The sequence below is a fragment of the Mastacembelus armatus genome, chromosome 5, assembly GCF_900324485.2.
Source record: "Mastacembelus armatus chromosome 5, fMasArm1.2, whole genome shotgun sequence".
Classification (NCBI taxonomy): Eukaryota; Metazoa; Chordata; class Actinopteri; order Synbranchiformes; family Mastacembelidae; genus Mastacembelus; species Mastacembelus armatus.
In genome coordinates this window covers 6,147,346-6,167,522 of record NC_046637.1, presented here as the reverse complement: position 1 = coordinate 6,167,522, position 20,177 = coordinate 6,147,346, and the positions used below count along the sequence as shown (strand labels likewise).

The window sequence follows — 20,177 nt, the reverse complement described above, 5'->3', positions numbered from 1 at the left end:
TACACATTTTTAATTTATTTTAAATAAGGTTCAGTATTAGGGCACAAAAAAGACTGTTTCTCTGGCAGTCCTTTTAGACCTTTTAGACACTTTGCATATGCATTTGCATATGCAAAGTGTCATTTGCATAGTACTAGTCCCTAATTAAGTTTTTATATCCACAGATGTCAAGGAGAGAGAACAACTTTACCATTTTACATTCACAACCTCCACTATCAATGTAACCAGATGCTTTTTTTGAAGTAACAGATATTTTAACCAGATTGCAGATGCCAAGCATAGGCAGTACAGGTTGGATGGAGGTTGTTTACAGTGTACAGGTCCTGAATCATTTTTTTTTTTTCTAATTTTTGACAGGGCTACATGATTAAAAATCAGTCCCTACCTCCTCTTGGTGTCTGTCGTGTAGATAAATCAAAGTTACCCCCATACTGAGTTTCTGGTGCTCTTCTCTCTGCAAAGTCATTAATACAAGGATGTGGCCCTCAGGCTTCTTTCCTCCCCCAAGACTCAGTAGTTTCTCTTTCCCTTGCTTCTTGTCCTATCTCCTTATCTATCTCTTATTTGTTCTAATAGGCTGCTCTTTGTGGTTTTTACTTGTCCTGCTGGGGTTTTGTAGTGGGACTGTATGTATGTAGTGGCTCTGTAAATTGTGATGCTCTGAGCTCAATCTACATTGCTCTAAGGGCACATTCACAGTCCCCCCCTCTGATGGCATGATACGTGACCTCATATTTCCTCTTTCTCTGCTCCAACATGCTACTCATGACTGCAAATTCACTGTATAAAGACAGATAAAGTAAGAATAAAGAAAACTGTGCCCCATGCCTAATAATACTATATATCCACACTCCTGTTGCCAATCTCAGACATCCACCCTCTTTCTTTTCTCATCTGCTCCTTTTCTCCGGCTCCCTAATTTTTCTCCTGCAACACCCCCACCTCCCTCCTTCTCTGTTATCATGGCCTGGAGAGGAGTTGTGAAATTCATGACATTCAGATCTAGAGGGGCTGGATGATGGAGGACAAGAATAGTTTCCTGAGTTCCTGCTGGAAACTCTGTCTTTGATGAGAGAGTTATACAATGTCAGCACCCCCGATAATCTCACCCCTGCAATTTTTGGCTGAGAGAGAGAATTTCATTTATAGTGTGGTTTCCTCTGCAGTGCATGTTTCTACTCCTTAGACTCTTAACTGTACTGACCACCAATACGGAATAATGAACAGTGCCATGAGCTAACATCTTAATGCATTGTTCGTGAGCTAGTGTCTCTCTCTCACACACTAATGCTTTCTTCTCTGTCTGCTGTGAAACTCATCATAGCCAGTACATTCTGTTGCTTGAAAGTCAGAGGAGCCTGTTTAAAATTCAAAGTTGTCTGTAACATAGAGCTCTCAAACAGCCCCTGAGACACTCTGCAGCTTGAGAGGATGAAAAGCAGTTCCTCTGGCAAACAGCGAGGGGTAGTGCTGCTCCGATACAACTTCATTAGTCTTTTGCTTTCCTTTACATTTGGCTTACTTTTTCCTGAGTGCCATTCCTACATAAACTGTGAATACCGAGAGCAGCAGAGCAGTAATACTAGTGTGTGTGGGATTCCTGTATTAGACAATTGGAGAATGGCCTTCAACAGTCTTTAAAATATGTCTTTACACAGTCTTTAATTTAGAAATCTATTCACCTCTGACTATTTTGTGATGCTGAGCTCCTGATAAGGTTGTAAAGACACTGCAAACAAGATCAGATGTGCTTTTTGAAAGCACTTTGAAAGAGGAAGTGCATTTTATCTTGCAGGAAGTTTAAGAAAAAGAAAGTGGACGCATGGCTGTGGACATTTCAGACCACTGAGGCAGAGGCTGTTGTCCTTGTGATCTTGTCAGGAGTGTATTTGAGCACACAGCTGCTAAATATTTTATGTGTCTGTGTCCTGGTTTGCTGTCCCCACAGGGGAGGAACCGTACTCTTAACTATGTAATAGCATCTCAGCAGCAAGACTCACAGAAGAGCCATTCCCACACTTCAAGGTTTACTGATTATTATTATCTGGAGTGTAGATGATTAAATAACTGCTGTATAGAAGAATATATTTGTGCTGAGTCTGCAGTACTGTATATCCACTGCTGAATATTAAAGCTGTAAATCAAAGTAAGGAGTGCAAAGTGTTGAAAAATGATTATGCAATCTTTGTACATTTTTTTTTTTAACCGTGCTAACAGCATGGGTATGACTGACAGTGTCAGTTTGTCTGATGGCCAGTCTACCACCTAATATGTGAAACATCTGAACTAATGCCTGGGTTGCCATGACATTTTTTTGCATGCATTAATGATCCCTGGAGGATAGCTGCCACTGATTTTGATGATCCCCTAACTTTTCATTTGGCATCCACAGTTAGTTGAAGTTTTCACTTATCTATGGAAAGATTCCACATCCACTTGATAGACTGGCACAAAATTTGGTATAGGCATTCATGGTGCTCAGATCTTCTATGTATAATTTAGGTGATTCTTGACATTTTCTCTAAAACCTCCATCAGGTCAAAGTTTAAATTTCACTTCAGTTTGACAGTTTCATTTTAATTTAATTCATGACAAAATACTTTTCCCATGAGCATCGGCTGTTTACTTTAATGCTAATTAGCAATTATCAGCATACTAACACATAAACAAAAAACTGTATTAAACCATGTAAACATCACCATGTTAGCATGTTCACTGTGAGCACACTAACATACCAGTGTTGATCTAAAAGTGACATGCAGCCTCACAGAACTGCTTGTTTCTTATGGTGTTTTCAAATTAGATGGTCTGTACTGTGCCCATGTACGTTTGCCACCCAAAGTCCAGTTCATTTGACTAGTGTAAGTGCCACTTCAAGGGGGGGGGGGGGTCATTTGGACCTGGGCATGGTGTGCACAGTATGATTGCTAACAATTGGTCAGGGCAAGGAACGCCAACACTATGTGCCATGACAGAGCACTTCTCCTCAGCTGTATTGTGGTGACGTGGTGTGCTCTGGCATGGATCGTTTCAAGTGCAGTATGACTGCAGGCCAGTCCAGTGGGGAGGGGGAGCAATCATACTCAGACACGGTATAAGGCAAACGTGTCTAGTGTTAGTGCACTAACATAGCAGTTTCTGTGTGTCAGGTAGTGAATCAAGGCAACTGCAGTGTGAATTATAGAATCCTTGATGTTTTTTTTTTTTTTTTTTTACTTATAACCTCCTGCCTTTGTCAATAATCAAACAACGAGAATGAATTTTAAAATATTTCTGTCCAATGTTACTAAGTAAATTTCTTCCTAACAGTTTGGTTTATTTCATCATCCATATTCTTCTTCTTTCCTGAAAAGGTATTTATCCTTTGCTGCAAGATGTAGTGTGTCGGTAAGAGACTTTTTTACACTGTGTAACTCTGACTCTATCCATGGAGGTGGTTTGAGCAAAGTATTTATCAGCCTCTACAAAAGCACTCTTTCAGGCTACACTGAACTCCATCTCAGAAAGGGCAGTTTCTCTGTTGGGCTGTACCTTCTTCCCAATGCCAGTTAGGTTCTTAAAGTCAAGGCTGACCTGCTTTAGAAGAACCCTCCAGCCAGCCTGCCACAACTACTGAATGGAACCTGCAGACATAGACTAATGACTGCAAACTGCCCTTTCCCTTTCACCCGCCTCACACAAATCACGCTGGTTAAATATCTCACCTACGAAGGACATCTGAGGAGCACAAGGGAAATGCTCCAGTGAAAAGAGTGTTTGAAACTATATCTCTGTAGTGACAATGAGTTTGTCAGTAGAGGTCTGACTCTGGAGAATCATTCTATTAGAAACATTTGTGTAATTATCAGTGCCGGCTGGCTAGAAAGCCAGATCAGACATTTGTGCCCAGTTTTCTCTAATTAAAGAAGCGGATTATGGATTATGGAAACCATGAAAGTACATTTAAATATAATTTGAGTACAATCAGTCTGCATTAAAACCTGTACCATAAAATGTCAAGTATGTGTTAAATATGAAAACTTAAATGAGACCATCCAAATGCTTCAGCTTTCCATCTCTGCTGAGAAATGATTGGCAGTTTTGTATTCTTCTAAGTTTTGCCAGAAGACAGTCACAAAGAAGCTACTACAAGTAATTTCAAAATAGATGATTGTTTTATTTTACAGAATGATCAAATTGCAAACACTCACGCAGAACAGTTGGTATCAATATCAATCAGTAAAGGTTTTGAAAGACCTTGGTAGGGACACTGTGGCTGTGCATGGTACATTCCTGTGTGCTCTCTCTAAGCTTCTGATTTGATTTATAGCCCATATCTGGACAGAGCCCAGTCAGATGTAATAGAATCGTAAAAGGTCAACCAAGGCGTCATCAGGGCACCTCCACATTAGCACTGATGCACAAGGAGACAATAGGACAATCAATGTCCTTGAACTAGACAGGACAGGAAAGAAAATACTGTCACATCACATTAGAAAACTGAATACTTTTCTTAGATAAACAGGTGGAAGGGCACCCAGATGCACAGAGAGGATATGAAAATGGAGAAGAGTAGAGGATAGAGTGAGGTGAAGAGAGACAAGAAGGAGTTGGTACTAGAGATGTAAGATTGTTCTCGTTAAACTATATGCACATGGTCTGCAAGCAGACTGATAAAGATATCACTTTCCACACACGCTGACGCAGAGGTCACTTTGACACTTTCCTCGAGGGGAATTAGGTTGATTTCAGTGGTAAAAATGTATTTCTCAGATCTGTGGGGAGAAGCACAGCAAATGTTGGAATGTCTGTTTTATTGAACTGCCAGATTGTAATGGGTCAGGAAACGTGAGAAACATGCTAACATCAGATGATAATTTGATTCACACTCTTTTCGGTCCAGTGTCATTTCTGTGGGGACCTGGTCATTTTATAACAGACCAAAATATTGTCAAACAAATTTACTCTTAGTTTATATTTCAAATTAAAATGGACCAAAGTAGCTTTTGATATATGTCACGACACTGTGGCACCGAAACTCAGAATGCTGAACTTTCCCAAAGGGCAGGGAAACAAATATATAGTCCTGGAAATTGGCAGCTTGCAACTTCATATCTTGCTTAATATTGTATATAAATGATTAAACTGTCACATTCAATTTCAGTGACTGCTGTCTGTCATGCCGGTGTCTTTATATAAAATACATGTTTGACTTTAATTTTAAGAAAAGTCAAATACAGTGTTATTAATTGATACACATAAAAGTAATCAGTAATTCTTCTTATCTCTATTTATTGTTTCATTTATAAACAAAAAGGAAAATATTGCTGATATTGCCCTGATGGACAAAATCATGAAGAGACTGATCAAAAATGAAAATAGGCTGTTCATTAATTATAGCCCTAACATATAGCTTTGTCACTGCACCTTTCTTTTAATCTGGCAGAGATGGGAGCTACTTAGTCAGTGAGCACAGAGGAGGCATGAAGAGGGAGGGCTTGGGTGTGTACACACATAAACACACACAATTGATGAGGGCTGACACAAGGAGGGAGGAGAGAAAAGATAGAGATGTTGAAGAAGAGGTGCATAGAGACACAAGCAGAGGTAGAAAAAGGAAGAGGTATGACTATTGTTCTGTAGCCTTGTCGTAAACTGCACTGCTACCCTGCACACCCCTGACGCCTCATCAGCCCTTCAGCAGGATGCCTCAGAGGAAAAGGAGTTTCACATTTGGAGCTTATGGAGGGTAAGATAATAGGATTAATCTCTCTCTGAGTCCACTCTGATTTTTGACAGCTTTGTCTGCGTTAATAAAATTACAGGCCAGTGGTGTTGTACCTGTTGAATCTTGTTACCCAACTCACTGCCACTGTCAGATAGGAATAGTGAGAGGAAAATACTGTATGAGCAGTACACCTGCTCAACTACTGCAGCATTAGATGACTCTGACAAGGCCATCAGCCGCACTGTGGCCTCCACAGCTTTACCTGGTAATGGTGCATAGCTGCTGATATTCTAAAATAATAGGCGTGTTTAATGTTTTGAAGCCTTGACGGGGGGGTTGTATTTATTTATATTATTGGTCCATCGGGATAAGGAGTGGTGTTGACCTGTTCTTGCGTTTTATTTTGTTAAGCGTGAAAGAGGAAATTATGTCAACTTTGTACAGCAGCAGTCTTGCCTGTATGCAGTATGCTTGTAGCAGAATGTGAATCTTTGAGATATGACAATACTCTGGTTTATAAGCAGTAAGCTGCTCAGCAACACACTGTATTTCGTGTGAATGAAATTACTTACAGTTGTGTAAAGCTGCCACTGGGCTATGCCAGGCCTGCTTAGAAAACAGTTGTGCCTCTCAAGTTGACATGTTTGTGGTAGGAGTCAGGCTGAAAGGTAGCCTGAATGCACCAGCAGATACCACCAAACAATTGTGCACACAGTAGTACTATCTCAGGCAAGGAAAACAGCTTTTCTGAAATAGTAACAACCACTTTGTACCAAGCTGTTTAATGAGATTATAGGAATAATAGTCCAGAATAAAAATGTAGTGGTATTCTTAAAATGCACTCAAACGTACAACCCTGTCATGACTTTAGGTGCTTTATATTTTTGTCTGTAAACCTTCATGAAAGTTGTATTTTATAAGCCTCTTAGCTTTTAGTAAATTGGTTCTTGTGACATCACAGCCTTTAAGCCATAGGGATTTTACTCATATATGGTTTGTTTAAATTAAATGGTTGGCTGGCACCTGATGTTGCGTCACAAATGTTCAACCAGAAAGACTCGGATGAGGCTCTCGTATGCCAGAGGAAGGTTACTTCTTCCCTATAAATTCAACAGACACTTGACACTGATGACTCTACTGTTAGATGTCTGACAGTCCAGGCCACCAGCTGTGACTCTGGGTTTTTAGTAGAGGCAAGTACTTCTAATTATCCAGTGAATTGCTTATCACTGATATATCTGTGAGCTTAGAATTGAGGTTCGACAACAGCCACTAAACTGCAATCAATTTTAAGGGCTCCCATCAGGAGTCCTTAAAAAGTCTCAAGCAATAGGAATGTCTGACTCTTGAGATGCTTGAACTCCTTTTATTTATTTTTAGAGAAATATGATTTTTTTTTTTTTTTTGCCATGCAGATATTCAGATGGATTTGATGGGGGGGTTCAATTGCTCCATTCTCTCCATTCTGGCATATTTACAGTCAAATACCAGTGCTACACATCTGTAGAGTGCTTTAGCAGCTTTCCACATTGTTTTATGTACAGCCATACCATCTGTGTTCACTTTCACTGCTCTCATCAACCTGTTTCCAGCTTCAACAGTTATTTACAGCAGCAACAATCTGCATATACAACTTACAGCATTAGTGATAGCTGGTCCAGAATCAGTTGCTAGTTGATAAATACTCCCAGAGGAGACAAAAATAAGCTAAAGGATGCTGATTGTTGCTGATTGTTGAACGTAAACTCTTGAGGTCTACACTAAAACTACAAATGAAGGCTAATGTTCCATAAAGGCAAGTGTTTGCCAACATTGTCAGCTTTGTAAGGTGCACGGGCAGGATGTCAGAGTTACGTCTGTCTCAGTTGATGGAGGTTTAAAGTGATGACTTAGGAGATTTGGAAACTGCTGTCACACTCTTGGAAGTGGCCACTGTTGATGCTAACTACTGAACCCATGGAAAGATCTTTTGGCTGTTTGTTCTGGTTGTTGAAAGGCCAATGTGTACAGTAGGTTAAATTACTCATTTAGTGCGTACGTGTTTTAAGAGTAGTTTGAAATAGCAAGCTGCTTTACAACTTGTCCTGGTTCACATAATCATCAGTCCATGCAACACCACTCTGTCTCCAGAGGAGCTCTATTAGAACAGCTGGAGTGTTTGGTAGCTTGCCTGCTAAGGGTTTATGTTCCATATGAACCATCCAGTTACAAGCCTGCTTCACTAATCTCTAACCTACTATTGGCTCAGCATTCTTTGGAAGCATGCAGCTGTCTGAGATGAATATGCATGTTTGTTTAAATAAAAGCAATGGAGCCTTTTTCACTTTAATGTCCCTAACAGCTTTGGTTTGTTTGCAGTTGATAAAATTTGTGTCTGTTGTTGAAAGGAGTCTCTCCAGGGAAATTAATGCTTAATGAATAACAGGGAAAGGATTCTAAGACAGAAATGGATGAAGGCCAGGATTGGGCCATCAAATTTACTAGTCTGCATTTTTTTTCTATCCTTGAAGAAGTTATTCTGCCACAACATCATTTCCACATACAATTTAATGGGAATTACCATTAAAACATAATACAGTGGTGATTTCTCCAAAATGCCTGTAAACAACCGCAAACAAACCTGGACTAGCTTAAAAAAAAAAAAAGACAAAAGAAAGAAAACAGCTGGGAATTGTATCCTGTTTGAGCATCATTTTTTACACTCTCTTGTGCCAGTTGTTTGTAGTATGCACATTCAGAGTGGGCAATTATGTGGTGTAAGCAAAACGATAGAAACAATGGATGGTTGTGGGCTGCAGCCATAAACACCAGGGCCTTGTCTGTTTACTTTCTTTTTTTTTTTAATGTTCTGATAGTAAAGTGGAGATTTAGAAGCAGCTAGTTGACGATGCTGACATTTTTATAAGCTTAAAATTATAGATAGCTGTTTCCCTGCTGATTTGGAAAGCCAGTCTTAAGCCTGAAGACAAATGGCAGCTGCTCAGTCAAGTGAAATATGAGACGTTAACCCACTGCTCTGTCACGGTTTCCTTTGCAGGTAATGTACCTACCTTATGATGGTGCTAAGGAGGATGGTGTAATTGTGTACCCAGTACACTTTCAAACATAGGAGTTAGTATTTAAACTAATATTTTGGTTTTGATTACCTGTGATCCATTAGCTGTAGATATCTCTTTGCTGATACAAATATGGTCAGAAGTTTTCCATTTTCCTTAAAGCAGAGATTGTTTTTGTTATACGAATGTGTCAAATTGTGAAAGTGACTAAATAAAGGGGTCACCCAGAGCAATGAACCTGCAGGGAATTATTCCCTAAATCTGCTGCCTTTGGCATTAAGGGCTAAGTTTCAGTCTCACTATTTACCTGCACAGTCCACAGCTTCACTCCGCTGGTTCACTCTTACTTCTCTCACATACATTGTTTTTTAACCACAGCAGGCAAAAACAGCAAAGGTTTTCAGCTGGTCTCTAAAAACCTCTGGGGTTGTTGGAGACCAGGTGGATGTGATAGTAATTGCTTGATAAGCTTGCCCCCTCACAACTTGTTTTGTTTACTCCCATGTGGAAAAAAAAAAATCTTTTATTCAACATTTAAAAACTTGGCCTCAAATTTGAAGTATTTATCAGTAACATTAAAAATGGACTAAATAAGCATCATCAAAACTAGTTAACATTTGGCTAGCTATATTATTAACTATTTAAAGCATGTAATGTTTTATCAGATGTTACTGACTGTGACTCAAACAACCAGCTGTCATTAGACTGATTTATATTTGACTAAATCCCGTCCAGTGACCAGACATAGGCTGCTGACATCACCCTTTACCAACACTAAAAAGTGTTTATGTAAAATAACCAAAGTTGTTCTAACTTTATCAGAAAATACTGTTTTCACCCCATTGCCCCTAATACGAGACAAAATACATTAAGCTCTACCTTCAATTTGATCACGACTCTTGTTTTTTTGTGTGAATAAAGCTCTTTTGATATTAATATTCAGTTTGAATACCATATTGGGAATTTATATACTCAACTCTTGAGAAGATTAAACTGTTGCTGCCAAGCTGCATCCGTTCCCAGCAACCAGCCAGATGCTGCCTTTTTTTTTTCCCCCCTCAAGTCTTTGCTTGTCACTTTTACTAAAGCAGCATTCAATTTAGTCCAATTATTCAAAAAAGTTTGATGGCTGCTCAAAAATTAAATTAGTTATTGGAGTTTTGGTTTACTGCCATGACACATAAACCAGCTGGTATGAGAGTCGACTCCCTGGAAATAAGGAAAATTTTCATGAACTGTAGATTGAAGAAAATCATGGTTTATGTAGGTTTATACTGACTAACTGTAATGTTTCACAGTCCTTATTTTTCACATCTAGCAGGATAATTACTGGAGTGCTCTTGGCAATCTTGCTCCGATTGGTAATACATCAAATCCTTCCACCCAAAGTAAAGCAAGATGAATACACTGCATCTCAAATTGATTTCACAATTGAGATTTCTATGACTGAATGACTTTTCTATCTTCTGTGTATAAATGCAAGCATGTTGTGTTTTTAGTTTCATTCCCTCAGCTCTCAGTGAAATACTCTATTGATTATATCTTTATAATAGAACATAAAGCAAAGACAAACCATAATATACCCAGTGCTGAGACTATTTCAGCTCAAATGAATTCAAATGGCCTTGCTGTAATGTAATTAAGCTCAATATAATACCTTGCAGAGATTTAAAATAAAATAGTGATGTTTTTATCTTTTCTGATGAACAATGAATTTTAAAGTCTGAAAAACACTTAGATTACCTGTATATACAATTAAAGCTGAAAGGAAAAGTCAGCTAATCAATAACTTGGTAGACAAAAACCAATCTTTCACTATTGTAAGATTTGATTTTCAAGCAAAAATGCATAAGATTCTCTAGTTTTAGATGGTCAGAGTTTTGTACTTCTCATTGTCTTATGTGATAATAAAGCGACTATGTTTTGGTTTGAAACTGCTGAGCGGACAAAACGAGCACTATGAAGACATCACCTTGACCTGTGGAAACATGCAACGGGCACTTTTCACTAATTTACATAACATTACATCAAAACGAAGCTCAATTCATTAAAAGTATTATTCAGAGGGCAATTAAAACTTTAGTTGCAGCCCTGTACTCTCTTAACGCTCAGTGTTTAATGAGCCCATCTTGTTACCTGTTTGTGTGTCCTTCCTCCAGTGAGAGTCACGTGCCTTCACAGTTGATAGAGATGTAGTTGTTCATGTGACTGTGTCTCACACCTGACACCAAAACACTGTTGCATGTGTCAGCAGGGGAATAATCACCAACCGTATCACTGACCAGCAAACTGTTTCCATTCTCAACATGGGGCAAACAAACACAGCAGTGAAGCCCTCACAAGCCACTTGCATGATGTCACTATATGTCAAATACAAAGATGAGTTGAATCTAAAGACAAAATCAAGTGCTTAGTGTATCATGTACGAGGTTTATGGAAAAAACATGTTTGATGTCAGGCACACAGATAATATTTCCGTTTCTTACATCATCTCTCAAATATTTTTATCATTTTGACAACAGACTCAACTGCTGAAATCAGAGACAGGGAGGAAAGACGGAGCGCTGTGAGGTAGCAAGGCAAACCCTTAGATAATAACAGGCTAGTGAGCTATAGAGCTGGCAGAATCAGAAGGCAAAGTCATCAGTGTGGAGACAAAGAAATGCACAGATAAGATGTTCTCAGTTCTGGTCTCACCACCCAGCTCCATCCTGCCATCCAGTGGTGTGGGCATGCTATTGAACATTGTCCTGCTGGGCTTCAAATATCAACTTAACACTAAATCGATGTTTTTCAGTGTATAAATTCTATGTGCAGTTATTTTGATCATGGTTATTCGTCTGTATGCATATCCTGTTAAGCCACAACACTTGAGATACTTGAGATACTTGAGTCCTATGTTAAGATGATAATTCAGTAACTCAAGGTCACCAGTCACAGGAGTTATTTTTACTTTTATACTTTTTAAAAAAAAATTCCAATAAACTCATCTAGTATGTTACTTTTCTTAAGTGACATATTCAGTATTGTCTTTTTACTTGTAAGGAGTGCTTTATATATTTATTTATATATATATATATATATATATATATAAATAAATATAATATTGCTATTTTTACTGGAATAAACATTGAGATATATCCTTCACCTCTGGTTTTGCCTGGGTTAATGGATTTTTAGATGAATAGATTAATTCAATGTGTTTTGACTCAAAGGAGGCTTTAATTTACTCTTCATTTAAAAAGAAATAAACATCCAGTATCAGACTATTCATTGTGTTGTTAACAGTCTTTGGCACAAATATATTACTTTAAAACTCAATGAGATTAATGCATGTGTGAAGCTAAGAATATTTTATAGAGGTGATATTAAACAGAAGTGGTTTGCCTTTGAGTTCAACCCTTATTCCAGACCCTCCTTAGTTAAATCCTTGTTTGTGATGTTGGTTGTAATTTCATTTATCATTTCATGAGACCACGTAAGGAAAAAGAATACTCGGTACATTGTCTCTGTGTCAAAGTTAATGGATATTGACAAAAAATGTATCACTTGCTGCTGGATGTCCCAAGTCATTAAGGCTGTAGTGGGTTAAATTCTACTTCTTCAGAAATCCCACGAGGAGGTAAAATTGAGGCAGACTGGCATTTTGTTATAGCTACTGCACACTGGACTAAAAACTTTTAACTTTTAAACGTTTTAATTTTGTATACAAAAGAGACATCTGAAGAAAAAAGAACATTTAGTTACAGATTGATCCAGGTTGGAGAATTTGCACTGCATCATATGTGTATGCAGAGTAAATGGAAAGAGAGTGCTACAGCACCACAAAACTCCTAATGCTTTGTAAATGTAATGCATCAGCAGAGGAAAACCGCCAAACCACTTTGTTCTATCAATTTGCTGGCTGCCTTTTATCTCCTCTTCCAAGCAGTTAATTTTTCCTATAAACACACACACACACAATTTCTCTTTTTTTCTCTGCCACTGCTAATCAACCTTTCTGCACAATTAATTCCCTCTGTGTGTGTGTGTATGTGTGTATGTGTGTGTGTGTGTGTGTGTGCGCCTGTGTGCGCCTGTGTGTGCGTGTGTGTGCGAGTGTGTGCGTGTGTGTGCGAGTGTGTGCGCGCGTGTGTGTGCGAGTGTGTCTACCACCTCATTCACACATTGACACATGTTAATCTGAAGGCACTTCCATCAAAACAAAAAACAAAACAAACAAAAACAATCAAAGTGACTTGTGTAGCCAAGTATGGTGACCCATACTCAGAATTTGTGCTCTGCATTTAACCCATCCCAAAGTGCGCACACAGCAGTGAGCACACACCCAGAGCAGCGCGCAGCCATCGCTGTGGCGCCCAGTGCCTTGCTCAAGGGTCTCACCTCGGTCATGGTATTGAAGGTGGACAGAGTGCTGCCAATTCACTCCACCCCTCCAACAATTCCTGGTGTGGAGACCCGCAACTTTCAGGTTACAAGTCCGACTCCCTATCCATTAGGCCACGACTGGCCCCAAACTGTCAAACTGTCACTGTCAAACCCAGTGTCAAAAATGCATGTATTAGCAAGGAGAATTGGAGGGAGGCAATGTGGATCAGATTCATTTGACTTTATGGACACATTGTGTTTGCTGAGAAACATTGGTTACTAAGCAATATTTTCCTTTACAGTCAAATCAATACATGATGCCTGTAGTGATGAACCCCCAAGAGCTATTACTCTGAAAGTCTTATCAGCGGTATAGGGGTTCATAGACTTCCTTCAGCTCATCGTCTTGTTTTTATGGCAACACTGTTTTCATGCCATTTTTTTAGACAAAGGATCTAAAAGGAACATACTCTTGAAGAGCATGTTTAGAACAGCCAAAGAGCCACATAGTTTTCTCAGGTGTTGGAGTGAAATAACCAGAGGAAAGAATCAGAGAAATGAACACAGGAAAGTGCTGCTCATTGCCAGATGTAAGTTGATGTAAAGTGGCAAGAAGTTTGCTTAGAAATTCACATTTTCATCTTGATGGAAATTATGTACTTATGGCCCTCTTGTGTTTAGATTTAAGATTGATAACCATATTTGAAAACCATTATTATTATTATTATTATTATTATTATTATTATTAACATATTACCTTTCATTAAATTCACAAAAAAATCTCAATCAAAAAGCATTATGTTGAAATTGTCAAATATGTTATCTAGTATTGAAAGTGCAGTTTTAGTCTGCTGCAGTAATGAAACTGGTCATTACTGATATCGGTTAAGTACATTGCACATCTTGTCTTGTTTTGCCTCCTCCTGAATCTTTTGTTAACAAACCTTCAGCAAAGCATTAGAAGAGAACCAGCATTAACCTACTGTCAATGTGTTTCTCCCCAGAGTTGACAAGAGCTTCTCCAGGGCCAGGACTGTATGGTGAGTCCTCTCTTTACTGAAATGCTGAACACTGAACATTATGCATTAGAGAATTTTGCTTTATTAGAACTGACAGGACCTGGGTGTTTTGAACAGTAAAACTGTAAACAGACCTTTGCTCAGCCTTTCTCAACTCTGGCTTTACCCCGGCAATAAGATTTTCAGTTGTGCATTAAATTACTGCTTGGAAAATCTGTACTTATGTCTTAGGACATCTGCATATGTGAATGGAGCTAGTAGAGATTGTAATTGTCCCTGCTTGGCAGATAGTCTATCAGCATGGAAAAGGAAATGTGTGGCTGTAAATGCAAGGACAAGAGCAGATGGAGGGAGACAGGGAGCACAGGGATATGTGTAGTACCAGCTGGACATGGAGGCCATGCCTTAGAGATCTCAACTATCAAGGGCCACAAAGCGATGAAGTACCACTTTAACACATAAATAAATACATGCTTGCAATATTACACTTATAATCCAGTTCAGTGATGAACCCATGTACATATTTTCTTATGGTTACATGTGGTATAAACCTTTTATATTCAAGTCCATGTTTACTTTTGTGTTATGTGATAGTAATATGTAGTTATTTTGAAGCAATCAAGACAGCAAAGGTTGCCTAATATACATGTTCCATCCCTGGGTTTAATGATAATAATGGGAAGAGAACATAGAAAGGGAGATTAATCCAAGTACATTTTCTAGAATAATCACAGTTCTTTGTTAAACTTTGTCATATTCAGGAAAGCAACAGAGTGGATTTTGTCCTTTAGTTTACAAGGCACTCATCCTGTTTGCAGCTGGCTAAACAATTTGTATTATTTCAACATTATACCATAATTGTTTTAAAAAACCTGCAAAAAAAAATGTCATAATATGGCGGGAAAGGGCAGTAGGAGGTATACTACCCTGAATGTGCAAGGATGATTCAGGCTCAACAGCAGAGAACTTGATTATGAAAATTTGGTTTTCTCTCTGTTGCAAACAGATCTATAGCACATGCTAATGGTGCCACAGGGCTGGGCTGAGCAATTGCTAGCTATCCACATCACAGCTCTCTGATTATAATCACTGAGTCATTATGCCAAATTAGTATTTCATCAGTCTCAGGCTGTACTTAGATTTAAAAAGAATTAATTTCTTTTGGGCTCAGGGAATGCCTTCTTAAGCATTTTTTTTCTTCCAAATCAAGCTCCAATATTATATGTGGTTAGATCACTTCAGAAAAAAAATTACATAATTAGGATATATCTGTTATGTTGGTAGGGAGATTTGTGTGAGTGTCTCCATCTCTGACTTGCCACACAAAAGCAGCAATGTGGTTTATAACAGACTTCAAACCAAAGTGTCATTTAAAACTGGTTTTCCTGGATGTGCTGCCGTTTGCCACAGTTTCAGATCTATCACATATCCTCAACCAGCCAAGTGAAGATATGAGTAAGGAGAGGTACAAACCAAGCACATAAAACACTTTTTGTACAAGCTGATGTGACTTAAGTATGCTTGAACCATTTGGACAAGGTGCTATTCACAAAAGGTGCGAACACACTTAATTTGCTGTGATAAACTGCTTGCAGCACAGTGTTCCCAATTAAACACTCATTAACTTGATTGTTCTTGATAATGGTGGAGCTTATCTTTGTCAAACACCTCTGCTGCACTGAAATTAGGAAGTCTAAAAAATGCAGTGGCATCTCTGCAAGAATCATCATTCTAGATTAAGGATTTTCAACTTAATTTGGGAGGAAGCATTAAAATGCCACATTACAATTGAAATGACTATCTGTCCAGTGATGCAGCAAATAAAGAGAAACATGATCAGCATTTCTGTTGCAATCTAAATCTAAATTGAAATCACTTTTTAATTAATTTGTTTAGTTAGAGACGAGCCTCAAGTGGCCCCTCTTTAAGATAACATGATATATTATGCATGTGCACAGCTGGATATATTTCTATTGGCTTGGAGCCATCTGTTCACTGCAGTGGTAGAGCAATGAGCCTGAGCCACACTTTGACTGACATAAGGAGCTGGGTGATAATGAAGTCATCCTTAATGTTGAACATAGACAGAGGGCCAAAGAGGACTCTAACTGGGCATCTTTGCCACTTCAGATTGCTGTTAATGGCTAGTCTCCATCCTAACACTGTGGCTGAAGAAAAAAAAAACAAACAAGAATTGAGGAGGCAACTCTAGCTCAATGGACAGATCTAAGCCTGAGTCAGGGGATGGTTGGACTGTAAAGGGGCCAAACCAACTGTTTACATCTGTCATGTTAGACATTCAGGCCAGAGGCTTCTACTAACTGGCATATACTGTTGAAAATATAAAGGGTGACTTACCTTGCTGTGGGACTAATAAAGGTTCATCTCACCTTTTTAAAATTGTGTTACACCCTTTATTGCCTCTTCAATGACCTGACCTTCTCCATTGTTTTATAATATTTTTAAGTTTCCATTTCAACATGGAGCATCAGTATGAAAACACATCATCAACCACTTTCCATCATTCTACAGTGTTGACATATAGCATAGGAGATGGATAACAGAATTTTGAATGTGTATTTGTGTATGTCAATTTATGTACAATTCAATACAATAGTTTTATTCCTTATTGAAGCTATGGAGATCTGCCATACATCATTCTTACAAGCTGTAAGGAGTTTATGGTTTTTCTCCTAGATACATTTAAACCCCATTCTCTCCTCCACATAAGCTGATTCAAGATTTTACAGGTGATATCAATTAAGAATCAGACTTAATGTGGATCCAGCAGAACTAGAATTCAGTCCCCTGATCTCCCTGTGCCCACTACATTACCTTTTTCTCATATTTACCTTTCTGCACATTTAATTCTGTGTGTGTCTATGCCTGTGTTGGTGTGTCTGTCACATCAAAACGTATGCAAAATGTACAAATCCTCATTTAAATTCTATCTAATCCACAAATTTACGGTTGTCATTGCAATTGTCTTGTGATTTCCTGAAATCTGTGAAGAATCTGCATAACAGTAGAGTCCTTTGTATTTTAAATGTTAAACCTTTTAAAATGTTTTTTGTCTCATTTGTGTTGGTATAACAGTCATTATCCCCAGGTTGTGTCTTTAGGAAATTTTACAGAATGCTTGAGAACCAGAGTGGTTCTTAACTTTAGCGTCTATTAAAAACACTGGCGCTTTTTAGTCACTGGACTGACTGTGCACTGTTTCAGCTTCATCAAAGGGGGCTGATGCTAAGGCATGCTGGGGTATGTCCGGTCCTGAGTTCACAGAGAATAACAGCACTGTGGTCTGCATATGCAGGTCAGAGTGCACTGCAGTGATGACAGAGGTTATTTTAGTAGACAGGATTTTTCCTGCACCTGTTCAGTTGTACATGTAAGACTGCAGCTGTTGTGGAAGGTGAGAAAAGATGGCATCTTTATGAAGTACTTTCCACTTCATTGTCCTACATTAAATAGTATTTTTTTAACAATAACCATGCTTAACCTGTAGACATTGAATTACAGGTGTTGCTGCTATTTTGAAGTATATTACTGCATATTTGTTTTCACCCACACTCCATTTACCTACAGATTATTAAAAAACCCATTGTAATATTCCTTCCTGCTGTGCATTATTAGTCTCCCCACTTAATATAGATGTATTCAGCTAATTAAATCAAAAGCTTGGACTTATTGAGGGAGTAATGTTGCTTGACTTATAGCTGTTTAACATCATCAGCAGGTCGACTTCATGTAATCAAGCTTTGTTACATTTTCATTTAGAAGACACTTCAATTAGGGCCTGTACCCAACCCCACTGACTAGGATGACAGACAACTGAAGAATGACAATGGAGAAAATGCATCACTTTTATTAGCAAATCTGTTTTGTTCAGGCATCTATAGTTTGGATTAAAGGATTATTCCTCACATTTAACATGACATATTATACGTGCATTCAATCAGTGCTGTCAACTACACATTTCTACACACCTATTTCTGAAGTATAAGGTGTCACTGGACAGGACATGTGGCACATTATTTGCCTGGAAAATAAATATCTATCTATCGATGTATGTATATATACAAATATATCTTCAATACATATGTTGTCACAAATACAGAAAAATACACCCACATTTGTTTCCCCACTTAGCTCGTGGAGGAACCGACTATCCCAGCTGGTGTGTGTGTGTGTGTGTGTGTGTGTGCGTGCGTGCGTGCGTGCGTGCGTGTGTGTGTGTGTGTGTGTGTGTATATATATATATATATATATGAGCTAAGTGGGGAAACAAATGTGGGTGTATTTTTCTGTATTTGTGACAACATATGTAATGAAGAGATTTAGTGTGGTGATTTCTGCTAATGTTATGGTGACGGATTTACTGGCAATTCTGGTGTTTTGATTTATATTATGCCATAGTGTTGGCAGTAGTATTTTTGTCATTGTTTCATAGTTAAATCTGGTTTATTCATAAAGACATGTAAAGTAGTATAGGTGTGAATGATTTAATCCATTCACAGCTGCCACAAATTTGGCAGAGCCGAGAGACCTTACACATCTAAAGCAGTTTTAACTTTTTAACTGAGGTGTTCAATTATAGAAGCAGCAGCTTGATTTTTTTTTTTTTTTAGAAAGATTTCAGTAATACCCTAGGTGTCACTAGAACTCAAATAACATAGAATAAGTAAAAACTGCAGACTATTTCAACAGCTATGACAAAAGCCGGTGTGACTGCATCTACCATACAATTTCAGGGGAGGAGGATGTGTCTGTCTTGTTGTCCTTGTTTATTTTATGGTCATCATTAGGGCAAAATTCTTGGAAATTGAAGCGTTACAAATGCTGTTTTGAGTCACATTCTCTGCAGTTTGCTGGTGTGTAAATGTTAAATTTAGTCAGGCTGCCCCGGGAGAGGACTGTGAACAGAGTGGGAAGCAGACAGTCACAGAAGAGACAGAGAGGGGGATGCAACTAATGATATGAGACATGGAAAAAAAGAATCTATAAGGCCCATATACAGTTGATCTTTTAATTGCACATTGTCTGATTAACTTGACAATTCAGAATTCCCTTGTACCCACTTGGAAAAATAATATTGATAATTTGTTTAGTCAACCTACTGCTGACATGGTTTGATTCCCATTTGTTCTGCAAAAAAATCTAAAGTTTTCTAAGAAAAGTTTTTGCAGACAATTCCTGCCCTCCCTGGGGTATTATTATCGTTGGGTAAGTGTTAGTGCACGATACCTGGAACCTCTGCTGGAAAACCACATAGTCGGTTATCCATTGTAAATCAGAACACCCTAAGTAGTACTTAAAAAGAAAACGAGCTGCTTTTTTTCATTGTGGCATACTTGCCTGTGTGCTTAAGCTAGCTCTGGGCTATGTGCAACATTATACTGACACCAGGGTGTGGACAAAACAAGAGGCTTCCAAAAAGGCTCAGCTTCCATCTCCTTATGGGTTTGTTTTTGGACCTGCAGCCTGCCTTATCGATTCATACTATTTACCACTGCATTTTCTGCAGCTCACTATTCCTAGTGGAGATCCAGCTGTAGCTAAATTTGGCGTCAAAGGTAATACTTCTGAGCAACGATGTAGGGGGAGAAAGGATGGGCATACGATCTCGGAGAGCAAGCGTCCCTGACACTGCTGCCCAAAAAAGAAGAATGTTTGGTAAGGTGATGGATCATTTATAATACTGATGGATGATTTATAACACACACAAAATATATATATATATAGTGTGGAATAGCGCTATATAAATAGATTGAGTGAGTAAGTTAGTTGAGTCACAGCAGAAATACAGAAATACATTCTGAATCATCATTTTAATCTGAGAACTTCAACTCCTGTTATTGATGTGGAGTATGCTCAATTGTGTGCTATTCTGTGTAGGCGCTGTACTGTGGTTGGTGCAGATTGGTGGACATGAATAAGTGGCATGGTACTGAAATCCAGTGAGTGTCTTTTATGCAAGTCCACTTAATGTGTAGTGATGTCTTTTATTGTCTTGCACATGGGACT

The 20,177-nt window shown here is 38.5% G+C and overlaps 1 protein-coding gene across 4 annotated transcripts in view; it reads left to right on the top strand.

The window, feature by feature from the left end:
- rap1gapb (RAP1 GTPase activating protein b) overlaps positions 1-20,177 on the top strand; it is a 74,935-nt gene that overhangs the window by 20,636 nt on the left and 34,122 nt on the right. For 3 of the 4 annotated variants that reach the window (XM_026306395.2, XM_026306393.2, XM_026306392.2), the window contains exons 1-2: positions 5,670-5,728; positions 14,136-14,171. In XM_026306395.2, the coding sequence (XP_026162180.1) occupies positions 5,685-5,728; positions 14,136-14,171 (80 nt within the window). In that variant the 5' untranslated portion in view covers positions 5,670-5,684. Of the gene's footprint in view, positions 1-5,669; positions 5,729-14,135; positions 14,172-20,177 lie in introns of those variants that run through there. The other variant, XM_026306396.2, reaches the window with a different exon arrangement.